The following is a 24019-nucleotide window of genomic DNA, read 5'->3' on the forward strand; positions in this document are numbered from 1 at the left end:
CGTGCTGACATGAAGCTCCTAATAAATAACTGGATTTCTTTTGAAGCTTGGCTCGAGGCTCATGATTTAATTAGGGCATCATTTGGAACCCTGACACAAGCATGTCTTAACAAGAAATTTGTTAATTAGGCAGTTAGGAGATTAGGCAGTTTCGAACAGGAAATAGGAAAATGCAATATATGCCTGCAAATACTGTATTAGAAGGCAGCAAACAAAACTCAATGAGAAGGGTCCCTTCACTGATGATACACGTAGAGAGAGTTTGGGGAAAGAGATGAAAAGCAGCAAAGTGATAAATAAACTCTTCTCCCAAGCTAACACCCTAGTCCTGCACACCTTGACAACCATTACTCAAGAAAGAGAAACATCAGAGGTCTGAAAGCACCCTTTTTTCAGACTTAGAAATATTATTAAAAAGTGTATACTTTTATTAAATAGAGTTAACTTCATTAAATATACAGAATGGCTAATATTGGATTTAAATTGGGCTAGAGTGGGGTAGGTAACAGAAGGTGGGTTAGTATTACATTATTATCCCATTTTTTTACTTATAATTCAAGGTGGTAAACATACCTAATACTCCTACCTTTATTCTCCACAGCAATTCTGTGAGTTGGGTTGAGAGAAAATGATTGACCTAAAGACACCCAGACAGCTTTTATGCCTAAGAGATGCCTAGAATACACAGGCTCCTGACTTCTAGTCAGCATCAATGCCAATAAAGGTTATATGTGAGACAGATAACAAGTATTTCATCATAAAAAATAGTAACATATTCAAAAACTGATACCTGTTAAGACAGCCTGAGTATAGACTGAAACCCTTTGTTTTATGTAGGCTGAGTAGTCTCTCTTTCACTGGTGAAGTTTTTTTATCCCAGAATGGCTGCTTTGCAATCTATAATGGAATATCTTGGGAGATTAAAATGCAGCCATGATTCATGAAAGCATATGCCTTTTAATTATAATTTATTAAGTATGAAAAGATGCCATCTGACTCTTCCTGATTCTTGGCTATCATAAACTAACACAGCTCTCCTCCTGCAATATATTCAAGAAAGAAGATACAGCATGATCAAGAAGTTTTTGACAGGGCTATTCTTTATGTATTTATTCACACTTCCCTGCATCAATAGAAAAAACACACACAATCAGAAAGCAGAAACCACAATTTTTTAGCCTGAAGAAAAGTCACCCTGTTTATTTATCCAGGAACTTCTATCTATCTCCTGCATTCAGCACTTCTAGCTTTGCATTATTCACAGCAATCAGGGCTGTTAATTACACCGTCTCAAGTTGTAATTACTTAATTAAGCAACAGAAGAGATTGATTTGACCACAGTGCAAGCATCACAGAAGTTCTTCTGCAAGGAATAATCTGACTGTGACATTGTGAAAGATAAAATGGCTGCTATTTCAGTTATTAAACTTAAAGATGGAGATATAAAGATCAGATGTTTCAACCAGTCTATAACAGAGAAATGCTACGTATCAGTGATTACACTGCCACTACCCTAAAACAAAGCAATTACAGTTTTAAAGAATCTTAAGTATATGAACTCCATCAAGCTTTTTCACATAGTTTCTCTCCATTGAAATTTCATAGTACAATCTATGTTGGATTCAAATCCACCTCTGTAGAATGAATGCATAAATAGAAGCCACATAGCCATATTAGTACCCAGAACTTAAGTGTGGGACCCAGAAGAATCCCTATTGCATGTCCGAAATAGGATGTTGGTCTTACCTGATATGCCTCTTCTCATAAGATAGAGATAGCATCCAGGAATGGGTTGACTTTGTCTGCTCGCTGATTGGACAGAGTCTGTCAAAGCTGTTAGGCCACACCCTTGTTGTAAGAATACCCAACTTTGGCGAAGTTGAAGTGACAGACTCGACGTGTCTTGTGATAAAGTCTTGTAAAGTCTTGCTTGTCTGGAGCGAGGAACAGCCTCCTTCAGGGTAGGGCTGGATGCTATCTCCACCTTATGAGAAGACCAATACCCTTTCTCCATTGAGGTGGAGATAGCATCCAGGAATGGTACATATCAAGCTGGCTTGTCCTTATGGGTGGGCTACAGCAGCCTGGTCTGAGTTTCCCCCTGCCATGTGAACAGTCTGTAACACCCTTCAACCAAACACTGCTTTGACCAAAGCAAAGGTGTCCATTTCATAGTTCTTTATGAATGGGGATGTAGATGCTCGGCAGACCTCTTCTAAGGAAACCTGCATTGCCCACAGTACTGTAGTGGCTGCACTCCTGGTAGAGTGAGCAGTGATTTAGGCAGGTAACGGAGTAGCCTGAAGATGGAATGCCTTTGCAATGCATGCCCTTAACCATCTACCTATAGTCATTGATGTTACTTTCCTGCCTAGGGATGAGGGCTGGAAGGAGAGGAAAAGGGACTCTGACTTCCTGAAAGGTAGTCTTTTATGTATATCTTGAGAGCCCCCCTGATGTCCAGGTGTACCATTTCTTCTCCAGGGATGAGGAGCTGAGTCCTGTAGAACCAGGTGCATACCTTGGGGACAAAGGAGGGATCAAGATGCAGCACTACCCTGACGGGGTGGAAAATACAGAGGTCCTCCCTTATGGAGAGGACCTGCAGTTCTGAAATTCTTCTGGCTGATTGCCACAAGGAATGCCACCTTAAGGGTAAGGAAATGTGGCGCCCAGGGGACAATCGAAATACTGGACACCATTTTGCTCAAGAGCTGTGAGAGCATGGCCAAAGATATAATCTGCTCTCTCACGATCTGCTCTGCTAGTTCCCTGAGGCTGGTCTGTCACTTCTGGGACAGGTTAACCCTGCCTGCTGCTGTATCAATAAGAGCTCCCAAGTGGAGCAGTTGGTTAGTTGGTTCAAGGTGGCTCTTGTCTTTATTAATGGAAAAGCCGTGAGATTGTAATGTCTGGGGCCGTCTCAGTTCTCCCTTGCCTGGATGATAGAGAAGGACTGGATCAATATATCATCTAGCTAGCATTGGACCCACACATGGATAGCTCGCAGATGAGCCACCAATGCTGCTAGAACTTTAGTGAACTCCCTGAGCACTGACAAGAGGCCCAATGGTAGGGCCCTATACTGATAATGACAGCCCTCATAATGAAATTGGAGGTATTTTTGATGGAGTGGCAAAATGGGACTATGGAGATAGGCCTCCATTAAATCTATGGACATAAGGAAGTTGCCATCACCTATCCCTCCTCCAGGATAGTGCGCAGCAAGTGCATCTTAAAACGCCTGTAGAGCAGATGGCGGTTTAGGTGTTTGAGGTCAAAAATCACTCTCCACCCACCCGAGGCCTTGGGTATCATAAAGACAATAGAGTAGAACCCTTGTCCTTGTTGACTCTCTGGTACCTGCTGGATGACTCAAATATCCAGCAGGTGCTGAATTGCCGATTGCATGAGGGCTCTCCTTACTAGATTGTTTGAGACCGGGCAACGAAGGAAAAACTTTGGTGTTGTGGAGATGAATTCTAGAGATAGCCCATACCTTACTGTATCCCTGACCCACAAATCAAGTAATTTTCTCCCATCAGTTGGCAAAGAGGGCAGGGCTGCCTCCGATGGGGAAAATGGGCACATTCGATTTAGGGATGATGGAAGAACAGACCCCCTCCACCACAAAAGGGCCACTTAGACTGTCTATCTCTAGATGGTTGATCCGACTGTTGCTGTCTCAGGTTGTACCTCCCCTATGGCCTGAAATTTGCTGGTCTGTATTCTGGGGCCCAAAAGGAAGGACGCCTCAAGTAAGTTGAGAGATGAGAAAATCGCCTCCTGGTGACAGATGGTAACACCTTTCTCTTATCCCTAGTTTTCACTAAGATGGGATCTAGGACTTCTCCGAACAAGGATCCCCTTTAAATGGGGCTGATGCCGGGGACCATTTGTGGTGAGCATCCATCTCTCACTGTCTGAGCCAAAGCAACAACTGCATAGCAACTGAGGAAGCCAGAAACTAAGATGCAAATCTGGCTACATTGAGGGTGGTATCTGCCAAAAACTGAATCACCGCCACCAGCTTGTTAACATCTTGATGTGCCCTGGTATCCATCACTGGAATCCTCTCCTGCAGTTGTTGAAGCCAAATAATGAGCCCCGGTTAAAAAAAATGATGTGGTTGTGGATGCCCGGACCGCTCATGCCGATGCCTGATGGCTTCTCTGTAGAGTGAAATCCACCCATCTATCCTCTGGTTTCAAGGCCTCCTCAGGTACACTGGGCATGGAGGATGAAGTGTAGAGTGCCGCTACTGGTGTGTCTACCATAGATACTTGAAGGAACTGGATGAGCTCAGGACCCACATTGTAAAGGCGCTTGTCTACAGAGGTTGGCATAGGGCCTGAAATAGGTGATACTCATTGCCTTTGCACCACATCAACAAATAGTCTATGCTCTGGAATGGACTCTGCCTGTGTGGTTTGCTCTGAAAAAAGCAGGTCTGCTGTGGTGGATAGAGCCTCTGATGTTGGATCAGCAGACTTTGTTCTGAAATTGGTTGAGTCTTTTGTCTTGAAAAGAAAAGACTTGATCATGCTGGGCTGGAATAACCCAGTGAAGGCAGGCTGATCTGGGGTGATGCCCTCATCATCTGACAAGTCTGCTTTGCTTATCTCCCCTTCTTCAGAGGGTAGAGACTGGCTTCGCCGTGAGTGGGTAGGTGAATGAGCCCAGGGTCTGTTAAGATATTTGCCTGCTCTAGACATAAGTCAGAGGCTGCCCAGGATGCCTGTCCAGATTGGTGTTGGAGCCCAGTTGCAATGCCTTATTTAATTGCATTGGGAATAATGTCCTGCAAATTAGGCTTGCCCACTGGAACTGCTTGCAGAGGTTGGGTTAAAGACAGCTGCTGGCACTGTCCTGACTGAGGAATGAGGTTGGTCTATAATGCCAGAAGAAGTATTCAGATCTGATACTGATCCCCATAGGCCTATGGTGTTTACATGAAAAACAGGGCTGGATGGAGAGACTTGCTCTTCAGCGCCCCCTGATGACAGAGCTCCTGAGTGTCTGACATAGGTAGAAATAGGGTCAACTTTATTCAGGGGGCCCTGAACCCTTTGATTGCTGGCTTGGGAACAAAGGCATTCTAGGGTCTTATCCCTCCTGTGCTTTGAAGTAGACTTGGAGCCCTTATGGGCTTTAGCCTGCTTATTTGTAATCTTAGAGCTGCGCTTGTGCCCTATGACTGGGCCATTGGGGCTGAGGTAGCAGTTGATAGCGCTGGGAGAGCTTGTTCCCTTGTCAGATTCCCTCTTGCTGCTTGCCATGACTATGTCCTCCATTTTAAATTTGATAGCCGCCTGAAGTTTCTTGCCTTTTCTGCCTGCAGGCCGCGAGTGATTGTGGGTGCATCTCGGTACACCCACGTTACACCTATCCTCCGCGAGCTGCACTGGTTACCGATCAGTCTCCGGATACGCTTCAAGGTGCTAGTCGTAACTTATAAAGCCCTTCATGGTATTGGATCTGGGTACTTGAGAGACCGCCTGCTGCCAATTACCTCCCACAGACCCATTAGATCTCACAGGATTGGCCTCCTCCAGGTGCCATCTACCAGCCAATGCCACCTGGCTATTACCCAGGGGAGGGCCTTCTCTGTGGCAGCTCCGGCCCTCTGGAATGAACTCCCCGCAGGGATTCAGACCCTCACCTCTCTCCAGACCTTCCGAAAAGCCGTCAAAACCTGGCTTTGCCAGCAGGCCTGGGGGTAATGAGTTCCCTCCCCTCTCGACATGTATGGTTGTGCGACTGTTGTTTACTTTTATTATTTGTATTTTGTTTTTTTATGTTCCCCCTTTTCCCCCTTGAATTGTTCGCCGCCCTGAGTCCTCCCGGAGAAGGGAGGCATACAAATAATAAAATTCTATTCTATTCTATTCAGCATTTGCTGCTGACAGTAAAACACACTCTTTTTTCTTGTGCCTCAGTATTCAAGCTGGTAATCTTACTAAGTATCTTTAAGTATATCAATATGACCCAACTATGATCCAAAAAGAAAAAAAATAACATTTAAACCAGAGGTGGGTTCCTGCAGGTTCTAACCGGTTCGGTAGAAGAGGTTTGTCAAATCTGCTGTACCAGTTAGAAGAAGTTCCACCAGTGGACCCAGAAGTAAGTTCCGGAACTCCTGCCCCAGCCTTGTCGCTCGCTCGCCCACCCATTCCATTGCAGTTTGCTCGCTCCCCCACCCATCCGTACTAAACTAATCCAGCCCTTTGCTCACTGATTGGTTGGAGTCCAGCTAATCAGTGAGCAGGCTTGAGTCAACCCGCCCACCTCTAACACCAATTTAAAAGTGTGGCACCAATGGCCAACATTCCTCTTTAGAAAAGAATCTCTTTTGAAAAGAATTTTTCTCGTTCCCGAGCAACTGTCGCATTGTGCCTGCTGATTGGGTCCTCGCTTCGCTTTGCCTTCCAGCAGCTTGTTGCTTCCCTCACGTAAACAACTAAGCGTGATGGGGGGCATATGCCAGCCAATGGCCGAAAGAGGATTGGCGGCGGCGGCAGAAGGCTAGCATACACAAGCTTCAGTCCAGTTTATCTGCTGCCTCATCACCTGCCTGCTTCCTGCTGCATCCATTGCATCAGAGAGCTGCTGATTCTGCCTGCTGGTAAGTGACCTGGCTTTTTTTTTCTTTTATGCTTTTAATGTTTTTTTAAAGAATGTTTTATTTATTGTATATATATTTTTAATCATTTTATTTAAAAGTATTGAGTATAGATTTTTTAAAAATGGTTTATTTTAATTTATAGTGTGTAGAATACTTTTAACTGGTTTTATTTTAATTTATTGTGTGTGGAATACTTTTAATTGGTTTTATTTTAAATTATTGTGTGTGGAATACTTTAAAATAGTTTTATTTTAAATTATTGTGTGTGGAATACTTTAAAATGGTTTTATTTTAAATTATCGTGTGTGGAATACTTTAAAATGGTTTTATTTTAAATTATTGTTGGTAGAATATTTTTTTAATTGTCTTAGATTATTTTTAAAAAAATATTCTATCAATAATAAATTAAAATAAACCATTTAATAATATTCTATACTCAATACTTTTAAATAAAATGATTTAAAAATATTTTATCCAAAATACATCAATCAAAAGCACACCTTATTTGTTTGCAGAGCAGTAAACAATGGGAGCAGGATGCTTTAACCAAATCCGTAGATAAGTTAATTGACAAACATTTATCTAGTACTTCGAAAATATTTTCTACTGTTTATGATCTGGTGCAAAGATGTAATCCATTCTCAGACATCGAAGCACAAGTAAATTTGCTAACTATGGTTGGAGTGGATGTGAGAGTTGGCGTGCATTCATGGAGATCCGCAGTGAAAATAGTTGAATTTATTGTGAACAAAATCAAAACCGTATTTTCTAGGATTATTGCAAAGAATCTAAAGGTGTGCCTAATAATCGATGAAGCCTCAACACTTTCAATGAAAGCAGCGCTGATAGTTTTTGTTAGAGTTGAGGATCCAAAATGCCCAGCAACCTTTTTCGTTGAGCTTTTGGAATTAGAGAAACAAGATGTGGAGACCATATGTTCTGCAGCAATGCAGAGGAATTTAATCGCTTTCTGCTCCAATGGTGCCAATGTTATGCTTGGAAGAAAATCTGGAGTCAGCACCAGAATAGCTCAAGACTTCCCAAACATCGTAATCTGGGACTGCTTGAACCACCACCTCCAACTTGTGCTGGATGATGCAATAAGAGATATAAAGCAACTCAACCACTTATCTTCCTTGATAAAATACACACCACCTTCCACAAATCCTGCAAGAGCCAGAATGACTTTTTCCAAATATCTGAATAATTGGGCAATGTGAAAATTGGCAGAGTTTTGGGACCAAGATGGGCTGCCTGTAGTTTAAAGGCAACCATGCCTGTGTGGCATTCTTATCCAGCGCTACATCAGTTTTTTCTGGGCAATGAAAGATTCCCAGGCATGGCTTCCCATTTTGAAAATCTAGGATTTTGAAGGATTTGGCCCTCAAATCAATATTCTAAATGAGATTTCTCTTCTGTCAAATGCCCTGCAGGGGGGAGACACAGATATCATCAAGGCCAAAAAGTTAGTATTGCGAACAATCAAAGCTTTTGAAGTGCTTAGACAGAGAAAGGGCACTTGTGAAACAAACTTTGAAGCAACGCTACAAACACAAGCCTTCAAAAAGGGTGTTGGTCCTTACCTGAGATGCCTCTTCTCATAGGATGGAGGTAGCATCCAGGCTGGCTTGACCTTCATCCACTCATTGTGAGGACTGAGCCTGACAGTTAATTGAAACCATGCCCCTATCACTAGGCAAAGCCCAGTTCCGATGAAGGAAGTCAGACTCGATGCATCATCGCTTCCCGCAATCCAGTCCGTCAAATGTCAATCTTCTGATGCAGGTAAGTACTATATTGAATTCTAAAGCAACAGTCAGCCACAAGAAAAGTACATAATAACCAACTGCAATGAGATAAAAAACTATAACACGGAAAAGTTAAACAAAGGAACCAGTCCTGCCCTGGGAGGGGCTGGATGCTACCTCCACCCTATGAGAAGTGGCGTCTCAGGTAAGGACCAATGCTCTTTCTCCATAGTGGTGGAGGTAGCATCCAGGCTGGGACGTATCAAAGCAGTATCCGTCCTTCGGGCGGGCTTATGACTGATTCTGTCAAGTGCCAGTCCTGTGGACCAACTAAAGCACCCGCCGGTCAAAAGTTGCAGCTGCAGATGTAAAAATGTCCAACTTATAATTCTTGATGAAGGGGGACGGGGTAGCCCATGGCGCCACCCTGCAAATCTCCACTAAGGAAGCCTGGGCTGCCCAGGCCGCTGAAGCATCAGCATTCCTTGTAAAATGTGCAGTCAATCTGCGTGGAATTGGAACAGAGTGGGATTGGTATGCCGTAGCTATACAGGCCCGCAACCATCTGCCTATGGTGGTGGACGAAACCTTCCTGCCCAGAGATGATGGTTGGAAATATACGAAAAGTGACTCTGAGGATCAAAAGGGCCGAGTTAGGCCTCCTCACGTCCAAGGTGTGCCACTTGTGTTCCAAAGGATGAGCAGGACGGGGGCAGAAGTTGGGTAACACAAGTTCCCATGCTCGGTGGAAACAGGAGCACACCTTGGGAATGAAGGAGGGATCCATGCATAGCACCACCTGGTCCAATGGAAAACACACAGGTCTCCTCTGATCGAGAGCGCTTGTAGTTCAGAGATCCTCCTGGCAGAGGTAATGGCCTCCAGAAAGGATACCTTCAGAGTCAAGAACCTAAGGGAAGTGTCTCCAAGGGGTTCAAATGAGGCTGAAGTAAGAGCATCCAGGACCCTGGGTAAATCCCATGAAGGATATCTGTGCACTGCTGGCTGTTTAAGGTTGGAAGCCCCCTAGGTCAAAATGGATGAGATGGCCACCAATTGACACCAGATGGTGTTAGTGGCCAAACCCTTATCTAAACTGTCCTGTAGAAATTCCAGGACATGCAGGATGGTGGCCCTAATGGGGTCCAAGGTCTTGCCATCACACCAGGAACAGAAGGACTGCCAAGTGGAATTGTAGATTCATTCAGTGGACGGGTGTCGTGCAGCCTGGATCGTCTGGATGACCCTGGAGGTAAAATTGTCCCCCCTTGGGACACTCCGCTCAAGCGCCAGGTGGTCAACTGGAACCACTGAGGATTGGGATGTTCCAGCAACCCCTGGCTGAGGGAGATTCAGTCCCGAGGGATCCTCCAGGGCCTGTCCACTGAAAGAATCCGTAGGTCCTCAAACCAATGCCTGCGCGGCCAGTGGGGGACGATCAGGATCACCTCCGCCTTCTATCCCATGATTTTCTGGATGACACGAGGCAGGAGAGGAAGCAGGGGAAAGGCAGAGAGGAGGCCCGGAGCCCACCTGCATCTCAGGGCATCCACTCCTTCTGACCGCTGTGCCGAGAACCGAGAGTAGAACTAAGGGAGCTGGGTGTTCTGGGGGAGTGGCAAAGAAATTGATCACTGGCATGTCAAAATGGTGCACAATGCTCCGGAAGCTCAATGGGTGCAGGCGCCATTCGGCACTGTCCACAACCTCACAGCTGAGCCAGTCCTCCTGGATGTTAGCCACCCCTGAAATATGCTCCGCAGTGAGAGACAGCAGATTCCTCTTAGCCCAAAGATCCAACTGCATGGCTTCGTCCATCAGGAAATGTGATCTGGTCCCCCCCCCCTGACGGTTTATATACATCTTGGCCGACATATTGTCCATCAATACCAAGACGTGTTTGCCCGCCACTGTGTCTTTGAAGTGGCAGAGAGCCAGGTGAACCACTTGTAGTTCCAGCCAGTTTATATTGTGAGTCCGGTCCACCTGGTCCCACTGCCCTTGGGCCATCTACCCCTGGAGTTGGGCCCCCCCAGCCAAACAGGCTGGCATATGTGGTGAGAGTCAGTGAGTTCTGGTCCTTGAACAGGCGGCCATTGGTGATGGCTTGAGACGTCCACAAAAGGAGGGAATGGGAAACCTCTGCTGGGATACACACCTTGGCCAGGGACCAGTTTAAGAGTCTCCTCTGAAAAGGCAAGATAAACCATTGGAGTTTGCGGGAATGCAAGCGTGCCCAAGGAACTATCCCAATGGCAGACACCATGGTCGCAGCAATTTAGAAAGTCTGGCTAAGGAGTCTGTGTGTCCCCTGACCATTTGGCCTGCCGATGACTTAAGGGATCCCTGACGCTCCTGTGACAAGAAAACTCTATACTCAATTGTGTCAATTAAGGCACCAAGGTGCATTAACCTGGTGGTCGGATGGAGATGACTCTTGGGTATGTTAATTGAAAACACATGGACCTGAAGGGCCTACATCGTGGTTGCAAGGTCCCTTCGCACCTGACTAGGTGATGAAGATTGTATGAGAATGTCATCTAAATATGCTTGTAATCTGACAGGTACCTCTCGCAGTGCAGCAAGCACCTTGGGGAACACTCGAGGAGCAGAGGACAGCCCAAGGGGCAATGCCATATATTAGAAATAATGGTCAAGGTAGGAAAAACATAAGAATTGCCTATGCTAGGGTAAGATGGGAATGTGGAGGTATGCTTCCGTTAAATCAATTGATGTTAGAAAATCTCTGTGTCTAACGCTACTCAAAATAGTCTGGAAGGAATGCATCTTGAAATGTTTATAACGAATAAACTTGTTTATTTTTTTTTAAGATCAAGGATGGCTCACCAGCCCCCTGAGGCCTTGGGGATGACAAAAAATATAGAATAGAATCCTTGGCCGTGTTGGTCCGCCATCACCAACTGGACTGCCCATATGTCCAAAAGATGTTGAATCGCCTCTTGCATAAGTCATCGTCGAGCTGAGTTGTTAGATAACAGACAGGCCCTGAAGAGCCTAAGAGGGTTGGAGATAAACTCGAGGGTGAGCCCTGAACGAACAGTAGATCTAACCCAAACATCGGAGGTGGTTCTATCCCATTGATCAGCAAAAAAAGCCAATCTGCCTCCAAATGCCAGTAAATTAGGACCAGCGACCCCCCCCCCCATCTTGGCCCCAAAAGGAAGACCGCCTGGGACCACCTGGGATAGGGAGTGGAGAACCCTTTCTTGGGCACCATAGGGAGAACCTTTCTCTTTTCCTTGTTCTCAATGAGAAAAGGATCCAATGCGTCTCCAAAGAGAGATTTGCCCTTGAAAGGGGCTGAGGTGAAATGCCACTTGTGGCGCACATCAGCCTGTCATTGGCAAAGCCACAACAGTCTGCGAGATGCCACAGAAGATGCCATGGCTCGGGAGGCGAATCTGGTGGAAGAGAGGGTAGCATCAGATGTAAGCTGAACCTCTGCCACAAGTTTGGTGATATCCTGATGGGGACAGAGGTCTGTGATGGGGATATGCTGTTGCAGGTCCTGCAGCCAGAGAAGACAGGAACGGGTGAAGAATGTGGCAGTGGTTGAGGCCCGGACTGCCCATGCCGCTGCCTGGTGGCCACACTGCAGAGTGAGATCTGCTTTCTTGTCCTTTTAAGGACATCTTCTCCCCCCCCCCCCCGGGACATATTGGCTGAAGTATAGAGAGCAGTCACTGGGGCGTCGATAGCTGGGATCACAGGAACTGAGCCAATTCATTGGCCATGTTGAAGAATTTCTTGTCAGAGCCGATGGAGTCGGACCCGAGGTGGGAGCTTCCCACTGACGCTGCACCAGGTCAACGAAGACCTTTGGGGTAGGTATCATTTCTGATGGAGAAGCCAGCTCAGAAAACAGGGTGTCTGCGGACACAGTCGACGGGCGGGGAGGGTCACCAGCTGTGTGCCGAAATTTGAAGCCATTTTGGCCTTGTATAGTAATGAAGGGAACAGAGTTGGTGGAAAAAGGCCAGAAAAGGTCTCCTGGTCGGGTTCCCTGCCCTCATCCTCGGACATTTTGGCCTCTTTAATTTCCCCTTCCTTGGATTTAGAAGAGTGGTCTGATTCCTCCTCATCTGGGGCCAAAGATTCTACTGTTGCCAAGGGTAGAGGCACCGTAGGTTTATCAGCTGACTGTGTTGGGCTGGCTGCTTGTTGGATTGAGCATCCCTTTGCTGCAAACCAGCTGCAATGCCCTGTGAAATGGCAGTTGCAATGATGTCTTGGAAATTGACCATGCAGAGGGGATTAGGTTGGCCAATGCCTGCTGAAGTAGATGGGATACTGTCTACCTCTCTGCAAAGTGGGAGGTGCCAGTGATGCTGCAGGAGTCACAGCTGAATTTATCTCTTGTGTTGGCCCCCAGATGCCTGACACATCAATGGGAAAAAGAGGGTTAAGGGAAGCCTCCCTGCCCTGTCTATCCCCAGGAGAAAGCTGTAAAGCCAATTGCATCTGGGCAAGCTGAGGCGAATCAGTAGGATTAGAGGAGGGAAGCTTCTTGGAAGCAGCTTTCCTTAAATGCGTTCTAATGCCTTCTCCTTCTGCTTCTCATAAGAAGAAGCAGGTTTAGAGGATTTCTTAGACTTGCCAGTTTTTGCTGAGGTCCTTAAGGGCTTCTTGCACCCCCTGGTGATGCCAGAGGAGGCAGAGGTGGAGGCAGTGGGGTGGGGAGGGAGCTCCCACTTGTTCCTCCACCATCTGGGGAATGCTAGCCTCAGCAGTAATCTCCCTGCTAACGTCCATTGCTTCAGAGGCTATGGCGGCCGCCATTTTGACAGGAGAAAGGGCGCACAAATATTAAAATGGCGCTTTGCGCCTTTTTTCCAACATTCCCGGTCACTGAAAGCACGGTGGGTCTTTTAACTGCATGCTGCTCCACAAGCTGAATTCCCCGCTTTAGAAGGCTCGGATCACTCCGTGGTAGCTGAAAGACGCTCAAGTGATTACCAATAAATCAAGGATACCGTGGTTCGCTGCTCTACTGCAAGCAGGAGCGGCGGAGCATTTCCTGACGTGATAGTGTCAATATAGTAATTATAGTATAGGAAAGTAATATAGTAATATAGGCAATATAGTAATTCAAGCCACTCTCGCTTTTTCAAGCCACAAACAAGCACTTTAAACCGCCTTCGCCTGACAATGCCATCACACCCTGAAAGGGCTCAAAGACACCGACCCATGAAGGCTCTTTAGCTCTGTGAGGAGCTTTAGTCAGCCAGGGTCACTCCTGCATGATGGAATCAAATCAAGATGATTTGAGGTAATACCACAACTATTCCTCTCAACCAAGTAACAAGGCAATGATGCATCCATTCTCATTGAGGAACTGAATCGGAACTGGCCTTTGCCTAGTGACGGGGGCATGGTTTCAATTAACTGTCAGGCTCAGTCTTCACAATGAGTGGATGAAGATCAACCCAGCCTGGATGCTACCTCCACCATTATGGAGAAACATCAATTTAGCTCCAAATCAATGATTTGTTGCCCTTCCTCGTGACAAGATTTTGTCAAGCATCATCACCAATTTGAAGAAAAAACTGATGGATTGCGACCGTTCCATGGGCTGAGGCAGAGGCAGCATTGTTTAAATTTGGTGAAATTTTTAATTACGAAATTAATTTGAACAACTACAGAGATTTTTTGGAAAATGTGCTCAAAAATACAAACAAATACAAAATTCCTGACAGTATCAGAAAAGCTAAAGATATTATCAAGACAATTGCTGTTAGTTCAGAAGAGGCAGAAAGGGGGTTCTCAAAAATGAACCTCATATGCTAAGAGCAAAGAACCTGCCTAATTGTTCCAAATGTAAGTAACCTGATGGTGATAAGTGTTCTTGGCATGCCTGTTGAGAGATGGGACCCAATTCCTGCAGTGAAAAAGTGACTCAGAGTGCACCACCACACGACTTATGATCCATGAGTAAAGACCAAGAAAGCTGCAACTGAGGAGTCTGGAAACCTAAGAACAATATGGAAATATCAACAACCAGAAAACCAATAACACAAATAAGTACTTGAGTGTATCCCTTTCATTGTATTACTCTTATGTAAGGTGTAAGTGCATGCTATTAAAGTCTTCCTTTCTGTGTCTCTTCTTTGTACAAGCCATTCATTGGAGCAAGTGTGATTTAGTGATATAGAAGATCGGCAAGGCCAATCATCCTTCTTCTATAAGTAGCTGTCTTTATTGCTGGGTGCGCTGGGTTCATCCTTAATATAATAAGTGCAAGCAATTAAAGTCTTCTTTTCTGTGTCTCTCCTTTGTGCAGGTTATTGGAGCAAGGTGGTAAGGTGGTGTGCAGAAGACCGGCAAGGCCAGTCATCCTTCCTCTGTAAGTAACTGTCTTATTGATGGATGTGCTGGGTTCATCCTTAATATAGTAGTACAAGCAATTAAAGTCTTCCTTTCTGTATCTCTCCTTTGTGCAGGTTATTGGAGCAAGGTGGTTAGGTGTTGATGCAGAAGACGCAGAAAAGGACAGTAATCTTCCTTTTCTATTATTTTGTGTGCTTGTTTCATCCTAATGCAGTGCATGCAATTAAAGTCTTCCTTTCTATGTCTCTTTGTGCAAATTATTGGAGCAAGGTGGTGAGGTGGTGGTGCAAAAGACGCAGAAAAGGACAGTAATCTTCCTTTTCTATTATTTTGTGTGCTTGATTCATCCTAATGCAGTGCATGCAATTAAAGTCTTCCTTTCTGTGTCTCTTCTTTGTGCAGGTGATTGGAGCAAGGTGGCGAGGTGGTGGTGCAGAAGACTGGCAAGGCAGTAATCTTCCTCTGTAAGTAGCTGTCTTTATTGTTTTGTGTGCTGGTTTCATCCTAATGCAGTGTATGCAATGGAAGAGTTCATTTCTGTGTCTCTTATTTGTGCAGGCCATTCATTGGAGTCAGTGATACTGAAGACTGGCAAGGACAGTCATCTTCCTTCTGTAAGTAGCTCTTTTATTGTTTTGTGTACTTATTTTAATCTTATTGTAGTTCATCCATTGGGGCAAAGAATTCAGTGACATCGTCTTGGCCACTCCCACCTGGTCACATGGCCAGCAAGCCACTCCCACAAAGCAGGCCACACCTACAGAAGAGGTTCCAAAAATTTTTGAAACCCATCACTGCTTTAAACAGATATACATTTTGTACTGTAAAAACCATAGTGATTTGGGATTATTTGGGATTATTTATTAGAAATATTATGCTTATAAATTATCATTCCCTCCAATAAATGTGTGAGGCAATATTACATTTAAAACAACAGAAACATATCTGATAAAATAGATATGTCAAAAACTGTCAATTAAAAAGCAGGAATAGAAATCTTTCTGAAACTCAAAAACATAAGATATGTTTGTTTGTTTGTTTGTTTGTTTGTAGTTTATTTATAGGCCGCCCTTTTCCCTGAGGGGACTCAGGGCGGCTTACAATCAAAAAAGGAAGGGGAGTGTAGGACAATACAAAAAAGAAATGTGCACAAAGTAAATTAGACAATAAAACTGTGCACAAAGTAAATTAGACAATAAAACTCAACATTCACTCAGCATTCGGGAGGGGCGAAATAAGATTATCCCCAGGCCTGACGGGTTAGCCAGTTCTTGAGGGCTGTACGGAAGGCCTGGACGGTGGTGAGGGTACGAATCTCCACGGGGAGATTGTTCCATAGTGTCGGAGCCGCAACAGAGAAGGCTCTCCTCCGAGTAGTCGCCAGTCGGCACTGACTGGCGGATGGAATACGGAGGAGGCCAACTCTATGCGATCTGATGGGATGCAGGGAGGTAATTGGCAGAAGGCGGTCTCTCAAATAGCCAGATCCACTACCATGGAGCGCTTTATAGGTGGTGAGTAAGACCTTGAAGTGCACCCGGGGACCAACAGGTAGCCAGTGCAGCTCATGGATGTTTTAATCCATTAACTGTTCAGAAAAAAAATGCAATTGCCTGTCTACAAAATTTAATGAGGAACCTTTCTTTTTCAAAGAAAATAAAAAAGAAGACACATCCTTGCAGAACCTTTGGGATACAATGAAGGCCTTTTCTAGAGGTCTGATAATAGACTAAACAGAATGAGAAACTCAAAGAAAAGACAAACATCCAAAAATCTAGAAAAAGACTATAGAATTTTGGAAAAAGAACTACAGAAATCGCCACAAAAGAAAGAGATTAAAATATAAATGGATATAATTAAACATAAAATGGACTTACTGGAAAAGGAGGAACTGGCACAAAAAATTAGAGGCGCTAAACATAATTATTTTGAAAATGCAAATAAACCAGGCAGATGGTTGGCATATAAACTGAGAAAGGAGAGAGAGGCTTAGAAAATATAACAACTAAAAGACGAACAAGAACAAACCCACTATGGAAATGTGGAAAAGAAGAAAATCATACAAGATTACTATGCCAAGTTGTATGAACAAAAGAATATAAAAGAGGAAGAAGAGGAAGAAGTTAAACAATATTTACAAAATGTTAATCTTCCCCTAATACCCAACGATATTAGAACTATGTTAGAAGGTAAAATAACAATGATGGAGTTAGCTGAAGCTCTTAAAAGACAAAAGAATGGGAAGGCCCAGGTCCGGATGGCTTACCTGTGGAATTTTACAAAACACTAGAGGAATCCTTGTCTCTTCCCCTGTTAGAAGTTATGAATGAAGTAATTATTGAAAGTAAAATACCTAACTCTTGGCTAGAAGCATACATTATATTGATACCCAAAGAGGAGGCAGACCATACGCAAATTAAGAACTACAGACCAATTTCCTTGTTAAACTCAGATTACAAATTATTTGCTTTTATACTGGCAGAGAGACTGAAAAAATATATAAATGGGTTTATCTATTCGGATCAAAATGGTTTTTTACCAGAGACAAATTAGAGATAATATAAGAATAATCTTGGACACTTTGGAATACTATGAAGCTCACCCCGAAAAATAAATGGCCTTCATGTGTCTTGATGCACAGAAGGCTTTTGATAATGTGAACTGGATATTCATGATACAACAAATGGAACAAATGAACTTTGGTAAGAATTTTATTCAAGCTATACAAACAATATATCACAAACGAACAGCTAAGATAATGATAAATGGAGAATTGACAGATCAATAAAGAGAGATACGAGACAAGGCTGCCCATTATCACCGCTACTTTTTGTCTTAACGTTAGAAGTTTTAAACAAAAGGATCAGCGAAGAGGAAGAAATAAAGGGAATGACTATTAAAAAAGAAGAATATAAGTTGCAAGCGTTTGCAGATGATTTAGTTTTCATTCTCGAGGAGCCCCTTGAATCCGCACCTAAATTGATAGAAAGAATTGAGGAGTATGGAAAAGTAGCAGGCTTGAAAATTAATAAGGACAAAACAAAAATCTTGACAAAGAACATATCATCAAAACAAAAATAAGAATTGGCAGAAATCTTGGAGATACAAGATACGAACAAGGTCAAATATTTGGGGATCTCTTTAACAGCTATATGCAGTACCCTCAAAGAGGATAACTATTTTAGATTGAAGCAACAAATTGCAACGGACTTGGTGAAATGGGAAAATCTTCAACTATCAATGATTGGGAGAATCTCTACGATTAAAATGAACATTCTACCTAGAATCCTATATTTGTTCCAAACAATCCCAATTAGGTTGGGGAAAGATTATTTTGAAGACTTAAATAAATTGGTGTTGAAATTCATATGGCAGGGAGGAAAAAGCAAGAATAAAACACAAAGTATTGCAAGATGCTACATCAAGAGGAGGGTTCGGATTACCTGACTGGGAGCTATACCATCAGGCAGCTAATCTGATGTGGATCAAGGAATGGATAATGTTAAGAAATGGTAGGCTCTTGAACCTAGAGGGTCACGACTTGCTGTTGGGATGGCATGCTTTTTTATGGTATAAGGGAACTAAAGCACATGGTTATTTTAGGAGGCACTATATAAGAGAGGCTTTGTTATTAAACTGGGAGAAGGTTAAGAGGTTACACTACTTAAAAATTCCAGTCTGAATATCAACCATTGAAGCTTTTTCATATTCAATAATATACAAAAAGGAACAAACAGTTAGATATGCTGAATTATTAAATACAGAGGGTGAACTAAATCCATAGAAGATTTGAAACAGAAGGTATTGAAGTTAATTGGTATTCATATGTGCAAATACATTCTAGATACAATGAAGATCAAAAAAAGGATGGTTTATATGATAAAATGACTGAATTAGATAAAATCTTAACAGGTACCGATGAAAAAGTAATTTTAAAACTCTATGGCTACTTATTAGAGGTGAAACTTCAGGAAGAACAAGTCAAAGAAACTATGTTAGCCTGTGGAAAAAACTTTGGGCATGGGATTGAATTAGAGAAATGGCAAAAGCTGTGGACTCAAAACTATAAAATGACAATGTCAACTGCATATAAAGAGAACTTGTATAAGATGTTTTACAGGTAGCACCTATCCCCAACGAGAATTGCAAGAATGTCCAAGAATAAATCCGAAAAATGTTGGAAATGTCATCACACGCTGAGTACATACCACCACATGTGGTGATTGGACTAAAATCCACATGTGGTTGGAGAAAATAATACATAAACACATAGACTTAAAACCGGAACTCTTTTTATTGGGAATAATACCAGAAACATACAATAAGGACTTGAAATATCTGATCATAAATGTTTTAACAGCTGCTAGAATTGTATTTGCCAAAAATTGTAAAAACAAGAAAGTACCATCACAGGAGGAAACTATTCGTAAAATAATGGAATGTGCCGAAATGAGTAAGCTTTCATTTGAAATTAGAGAATGAGAGGACAAGCAATTTTATAAAGTATGGGACTTGTTTTACCAATGGTTAGATAAAAAAAACCTGGGAATGAAACTATTTACTTATGTAGTAATAGAAGTTATAGTTATTGTTATGAAAGTTTTTTTTCTTGTTATGATACAGAGCACTATTCACATGATATATAAAGGACAATAATGATCTCAATGTATAAGAGTGGGATGATTTGAACACTTTGGTATAATTGTATGTAGTGACCATTTTATATTAGAAAGATCTTTGTATATTAAATGGATCAATGATGATGTAATGAACAATTGATATATATATATATATACATGAATTGAAATACTTAACCACTATATGGATTAATAATTAATAATGGAGAACTATTTTTGGAACTCTGGATGATTAGTGACATTATGGTCAATTGAAAATATGAATGTATTAAATGGAATTCTTTGTTCTAATAATACTTTAAAGACTTATTGTTATTTGATAGATAATTATGAATTCAAGGAAATAAGGATTGTTACAAATGAAAGAATATTAATGGTAATTTGAACACATAATGCTCAATGACAGTGAAATATTTAGTTATGTTTAATGGAAAACCAGTGATGTTATTCTTAATCTTAAGAATTGATGTACAAAAACTTGTAACCAAACGACATGCTTGATGAAATAGAGGAAAGTTTTTTTTTTTCTTGCTTTTGTATGTGTTGTTTTGTTTTTTCTTTAAGAAAAAGAATAAAAATATATATTAAAAAAATTAATGAGGAACCTAATTCCAAATTGCACATGCTTGTTTTTGTTTCTCCATTCTCCTAACTACGGAATGAAGATCTTAAATGCAATAATAATAGCTACAATCCAGCAATACCTGGGCAATTAAATATTGTCCAACTCTGATATCAAAACTCTTTTTAGCTGCCAGCATTTCTAATTTTAGAATACATGCTTGTACAAGAAGTATACAAATTAGAACATGGATTTAAGTGGATTACTTATTTGAATAGAATCAATTGCTTAAAATAATTTTATAGCATTTTAAATTAATAAGATTTGATTTTAAAAACCCAACCTTATCCAATATTTGTTTATAAATATGTGTGTATCATTCTTGAAAGCTCAATTATCCTGAATCAAATATCTCTCCAGTTGAAAGTTGTCATCAATCCTTTCTTAAATACAGTCATTCGGTTTGAACATATCTATTTCTATTGTGGAGGATTGGGTTTTTCCCCCTTACAATAATCCTCAGGTTTTAGCAAATCTGAGCTCTTAACACTACCATACATTGCCCAGGAGGATCATAATTTTGTGTGCAGATCTCAGTGTTAATCCTTAGCATTTCCAGTTAAAAGAATAAGATAGCAAGTTAGGTGCTGTTTTATACTTTGGTGATAGTTCTTGTTTTATTCAGATAAAGTCCAACTGAACTATTTGAAAGGTTTCTACTTAATCCTAACTTGAGAGAAGTCTGATAACCATACTGATCCATAGTTCTTCATACCCATCATACCTATGAGATAAGCTAGCTCAGAAAACAGACCCCTCAGCTTTTACCTTACAGATATAGTCCAGTAACAGAATGTGGAAAGCCTGTGTGTATTCCCTTCCTTTCCCCTATATCCCATAGTTAGAATGGAGCCAATTCCAATTTCTTTTTTCTACTTTCCTGCTTTTCCCAACTTAAAGCATGATTTTGTTTTTGTAACTACAAACTACAAAATTATCTCTGCCAGTGTCTGCACTACCAAGCAGATTATACATCCTTTTTCTAGAATAAAGCTAAAGGGGCCTCATAGTTCTAGTCCAAACCTGGGGATAATGTTAGAATTTGAAGGTCAAAATTTGAAGTTTGATTGACATGGGCTTTTACAGTATGATAAAGTTATTTTTGTAGATTTCAAAATTAATTATATGAGAAATGCCATATTAGGAATATACACTGACACTGACATTCCTTAAACTCTGCTGAATATGTTACCTAACCTGATAATGAAACGTTCTGAAACCAACCCACCAGCTCAGAGAATGAACCTTTACCCTCATCCTACATCTGAGTGACAGATATTTGCCACTATAGCAAATATAATAGAATTTTGAAAGCCTTCCAAAGCAGTTCTCCATCTTTGTTTATATGCAGCAACATAAAGGTGGAGCTACTTTCTTGATATATGTTTACCCCTTTTCTTCAACTAAGGATTTTTTTTATAACAGTCCAATTCTCTCGTGTAAAGGTCTTGCTCCTTCTTCCGTATACCCAGAGTCTAAGACAGCTCATCACAATAAGAGGCCTACCTTCTTCCTTCTCTTGTGCCACATTTAGAGGTATTACATGGCTATGCTAGTCAAACATAAAATGCAGTATTTGGACAATGTTCCACAAGGAAATATATTGTAATTTCAAAATATCAAATGTCTAATCTTTACAGTTCTGAAGAGATATGTGAGACTGAAGAAATCTTAGGGGAGAAAAACATTGTCACTAAATTAGACTTCCATTTGCCAATGAAAGTTCCTCAAATTACCTTAGATTGCTCTTGTAATCATAAAAAACTTCAGTGGCCTATCTCATTAATTGTTCACTAATGCTAATAGTCTAGCAACCAATACATTAACATTGTTAAATATTTTGGCTGCATTCCTACTATAAAATTGAATCCAATTATTATGTGCTATGTAAAGACAAATTGCACTGTAACAAATGAGAAATGCATTCAAAAAAGAGTAAGCACAGTACATGACGCAGGTAATAGCACAAGTAATAAACAGTGGATGAAATGAAAATGTATATTTCTACTGTGCATACATTTGACTTTCTGCTTAAGACAAATACAGCAAACAACAAAATAAGCAAGCATTCTAAATTTGTATTATCTCCATGGCCGCACATTCCTTTTACTTATTCCACAATTATGCCTGATGTTATTCTTGAAATAGAGAGCTACTGTAAATTACACTTTGTAGATACTTTGAATGTAAACACTGCTCCAAATTTGAGCTTTTTAAATATTAATTTTTTGAATAACTTTCTATGGCAATAGATACATCTTTCTTTTAGCTTCCACTGTTGTTCCACAAGTTGACAACGTCTTTATCTTTATTTCTTTTTGAAATCCTGGTATTGCCAATAGTTTTCGCAACAAAACTCTTCAAATTTCTTAGCTAACCTGTGAAATAAATAGCACATTCACTATATTCTTCCTTTCTGGAACACTTAATTTCTTACACTTTAGAACACAAAAACACATTGGAGACACCAACATCCAAAATAATGAGAGTGATAGGCCCTACTAAATATGGGATATACATATATGTATACGTATACGTATACATATACATATATATATATATATAGCTATCAGCCTATAATTCCTAGTTAAATTCTATGACCTCCTCAAAGAAGAACATAAATAAGTGCAAATTAAAGATTTAGGTTAGAATCCTATCATTCCAAAAGAAAATATGTAACCCAGAGGTGGCAAATCAGAGTTTATTTGGAAGAAAGTTGTTTTAAGAATGATATTACCAGGATATAAAGTGATATGCTATGCCATCCAATTTCAACAGTACCATCTCAGTGGGAGATGTTCTATGAAACAGATAAAAATAAAACCCGAGCATACAGTATGCAGCATTTGAGGCATGGATTTCCCATATGTTTATTATACCAAAGAAAGACATTTTATTGCTACCAGGTTCTTATGAACTACTTGTCATTGCCATACAAGTTACATAGTGGAGGTTGAAGTCAGAAGTATCTTGAAGACAACAAGCTTACCTACCTCTTTCTATTTTAAAAGCCAACATATTTCTGAATATAGGAGATATATACATTTAAGTATGGATTTAATATACAGTAATCATAAGAAAAACATATATAAGGATGGATTTCCAAATATAATTCTCTCATCCAAGCACACTCTCAGTATTAGATTATTGCTTGAAAAGAAAACACTGTGGAGGCAAACTTCAGGAAATTAAATTTCAGTTGGGGAAAGGATCCTGCATTCCTCATGCAGCCATATTTTATGATTAAAAATGTATTTTGATGACCTTCATATATTCGTCATGTTATATATTGGTCATATAGTTTGATCATGCTAGATTGGCTCTCACAAGTTGGGAAAACACAAAAGACCTATACAAAAGGCAATCAGATTGTTAGCTCTGGATTGCCTCAATGGAAGCAATCTTTTTTGGATATGTCAGACACAGGAGAGTGGATTATGAACTTGCCAGAAATAATTGTGAAAACAGTAAAGACAATGTCGTCTTCCCCTCACAGAAATTGCTCTCATGAGAATTATATGCAGATGTACACACCTCTCTTTAAGTTGTTCAATATCAAATAGGATTTCATCTCTCTGTATCCGTGCTCTAGCACTAAGGCTCTCACTCTGTAGGTTTTCCAGATAATCTTCAACTTCTGTTGGGGAAAAGATTGCAAAGAAAAAAATAATTAGACTTTATTCAGCAATGTAAACAATATACTGAAAATTATTGAACTCAGAAGAAATAAGCATAACCCAACTCATATAAAATAAATTAAAGGTAAATGGCCATTCATAGACAAAGACAGTAAAAAAAAATATAATAAAGCTAAATCTATTAATAAATAAAAGAAAGCAAATTAGAAAACCAGAAGTAAATAAATATATGTGTGTAAATAGAGGAAGAAATCTGGTTTGTTGTTATGATTTATAATGGCCACAAAAATTCAATATTTCTTGAAATATTTTATCAATCACATTAAAAAAACACTTCTGAAGGGAGGAAAAGGTAGAAACTTATTTTTTTTACTCATTTTATTTCCTGGATATGAGATTGC

General features: G+C 41.0%; 1 protein-coding gene across 1 annotated transcript in view; it reads right to left on the reverse strand.

Moving 5' to 3' along the window:
* The window catches only part of LOC116520829 (src kinase-associated phosphoprotein 1-like), a 338134-nt gene that overhangs the window by 306937 nt on the left and 7178 nt on the right, over positions 1 to 24019 (reverse strand). The window contains exon 2 of the mRNA XM_032235226.1: positions 23515 to 23617. Within this exon, the coding sequence (XP_032091117.1) occupies positions 23515 to 23617 (103 nt within the window). The remainder of the gene's footprint in view (positions 1 to 23514; positions 23618 to 24019) is intronic.

The sequence above is a fragment of the Thamnophis elegans genome, chromosome Z, assembly GCF_009769535.1.
Source record: "Thamnophis elegans isolate rThaEle1 chromosome Z, rThaEle1.pri, whole genome shotgun sequence".
NCBI classification, from domain to species: domain Eukaryota; kingdom Metazoa; phylum Chordata; class Lepidosauria; order Squamata; family Colubridae; genus Thamnophis; species Thamnophis elegans.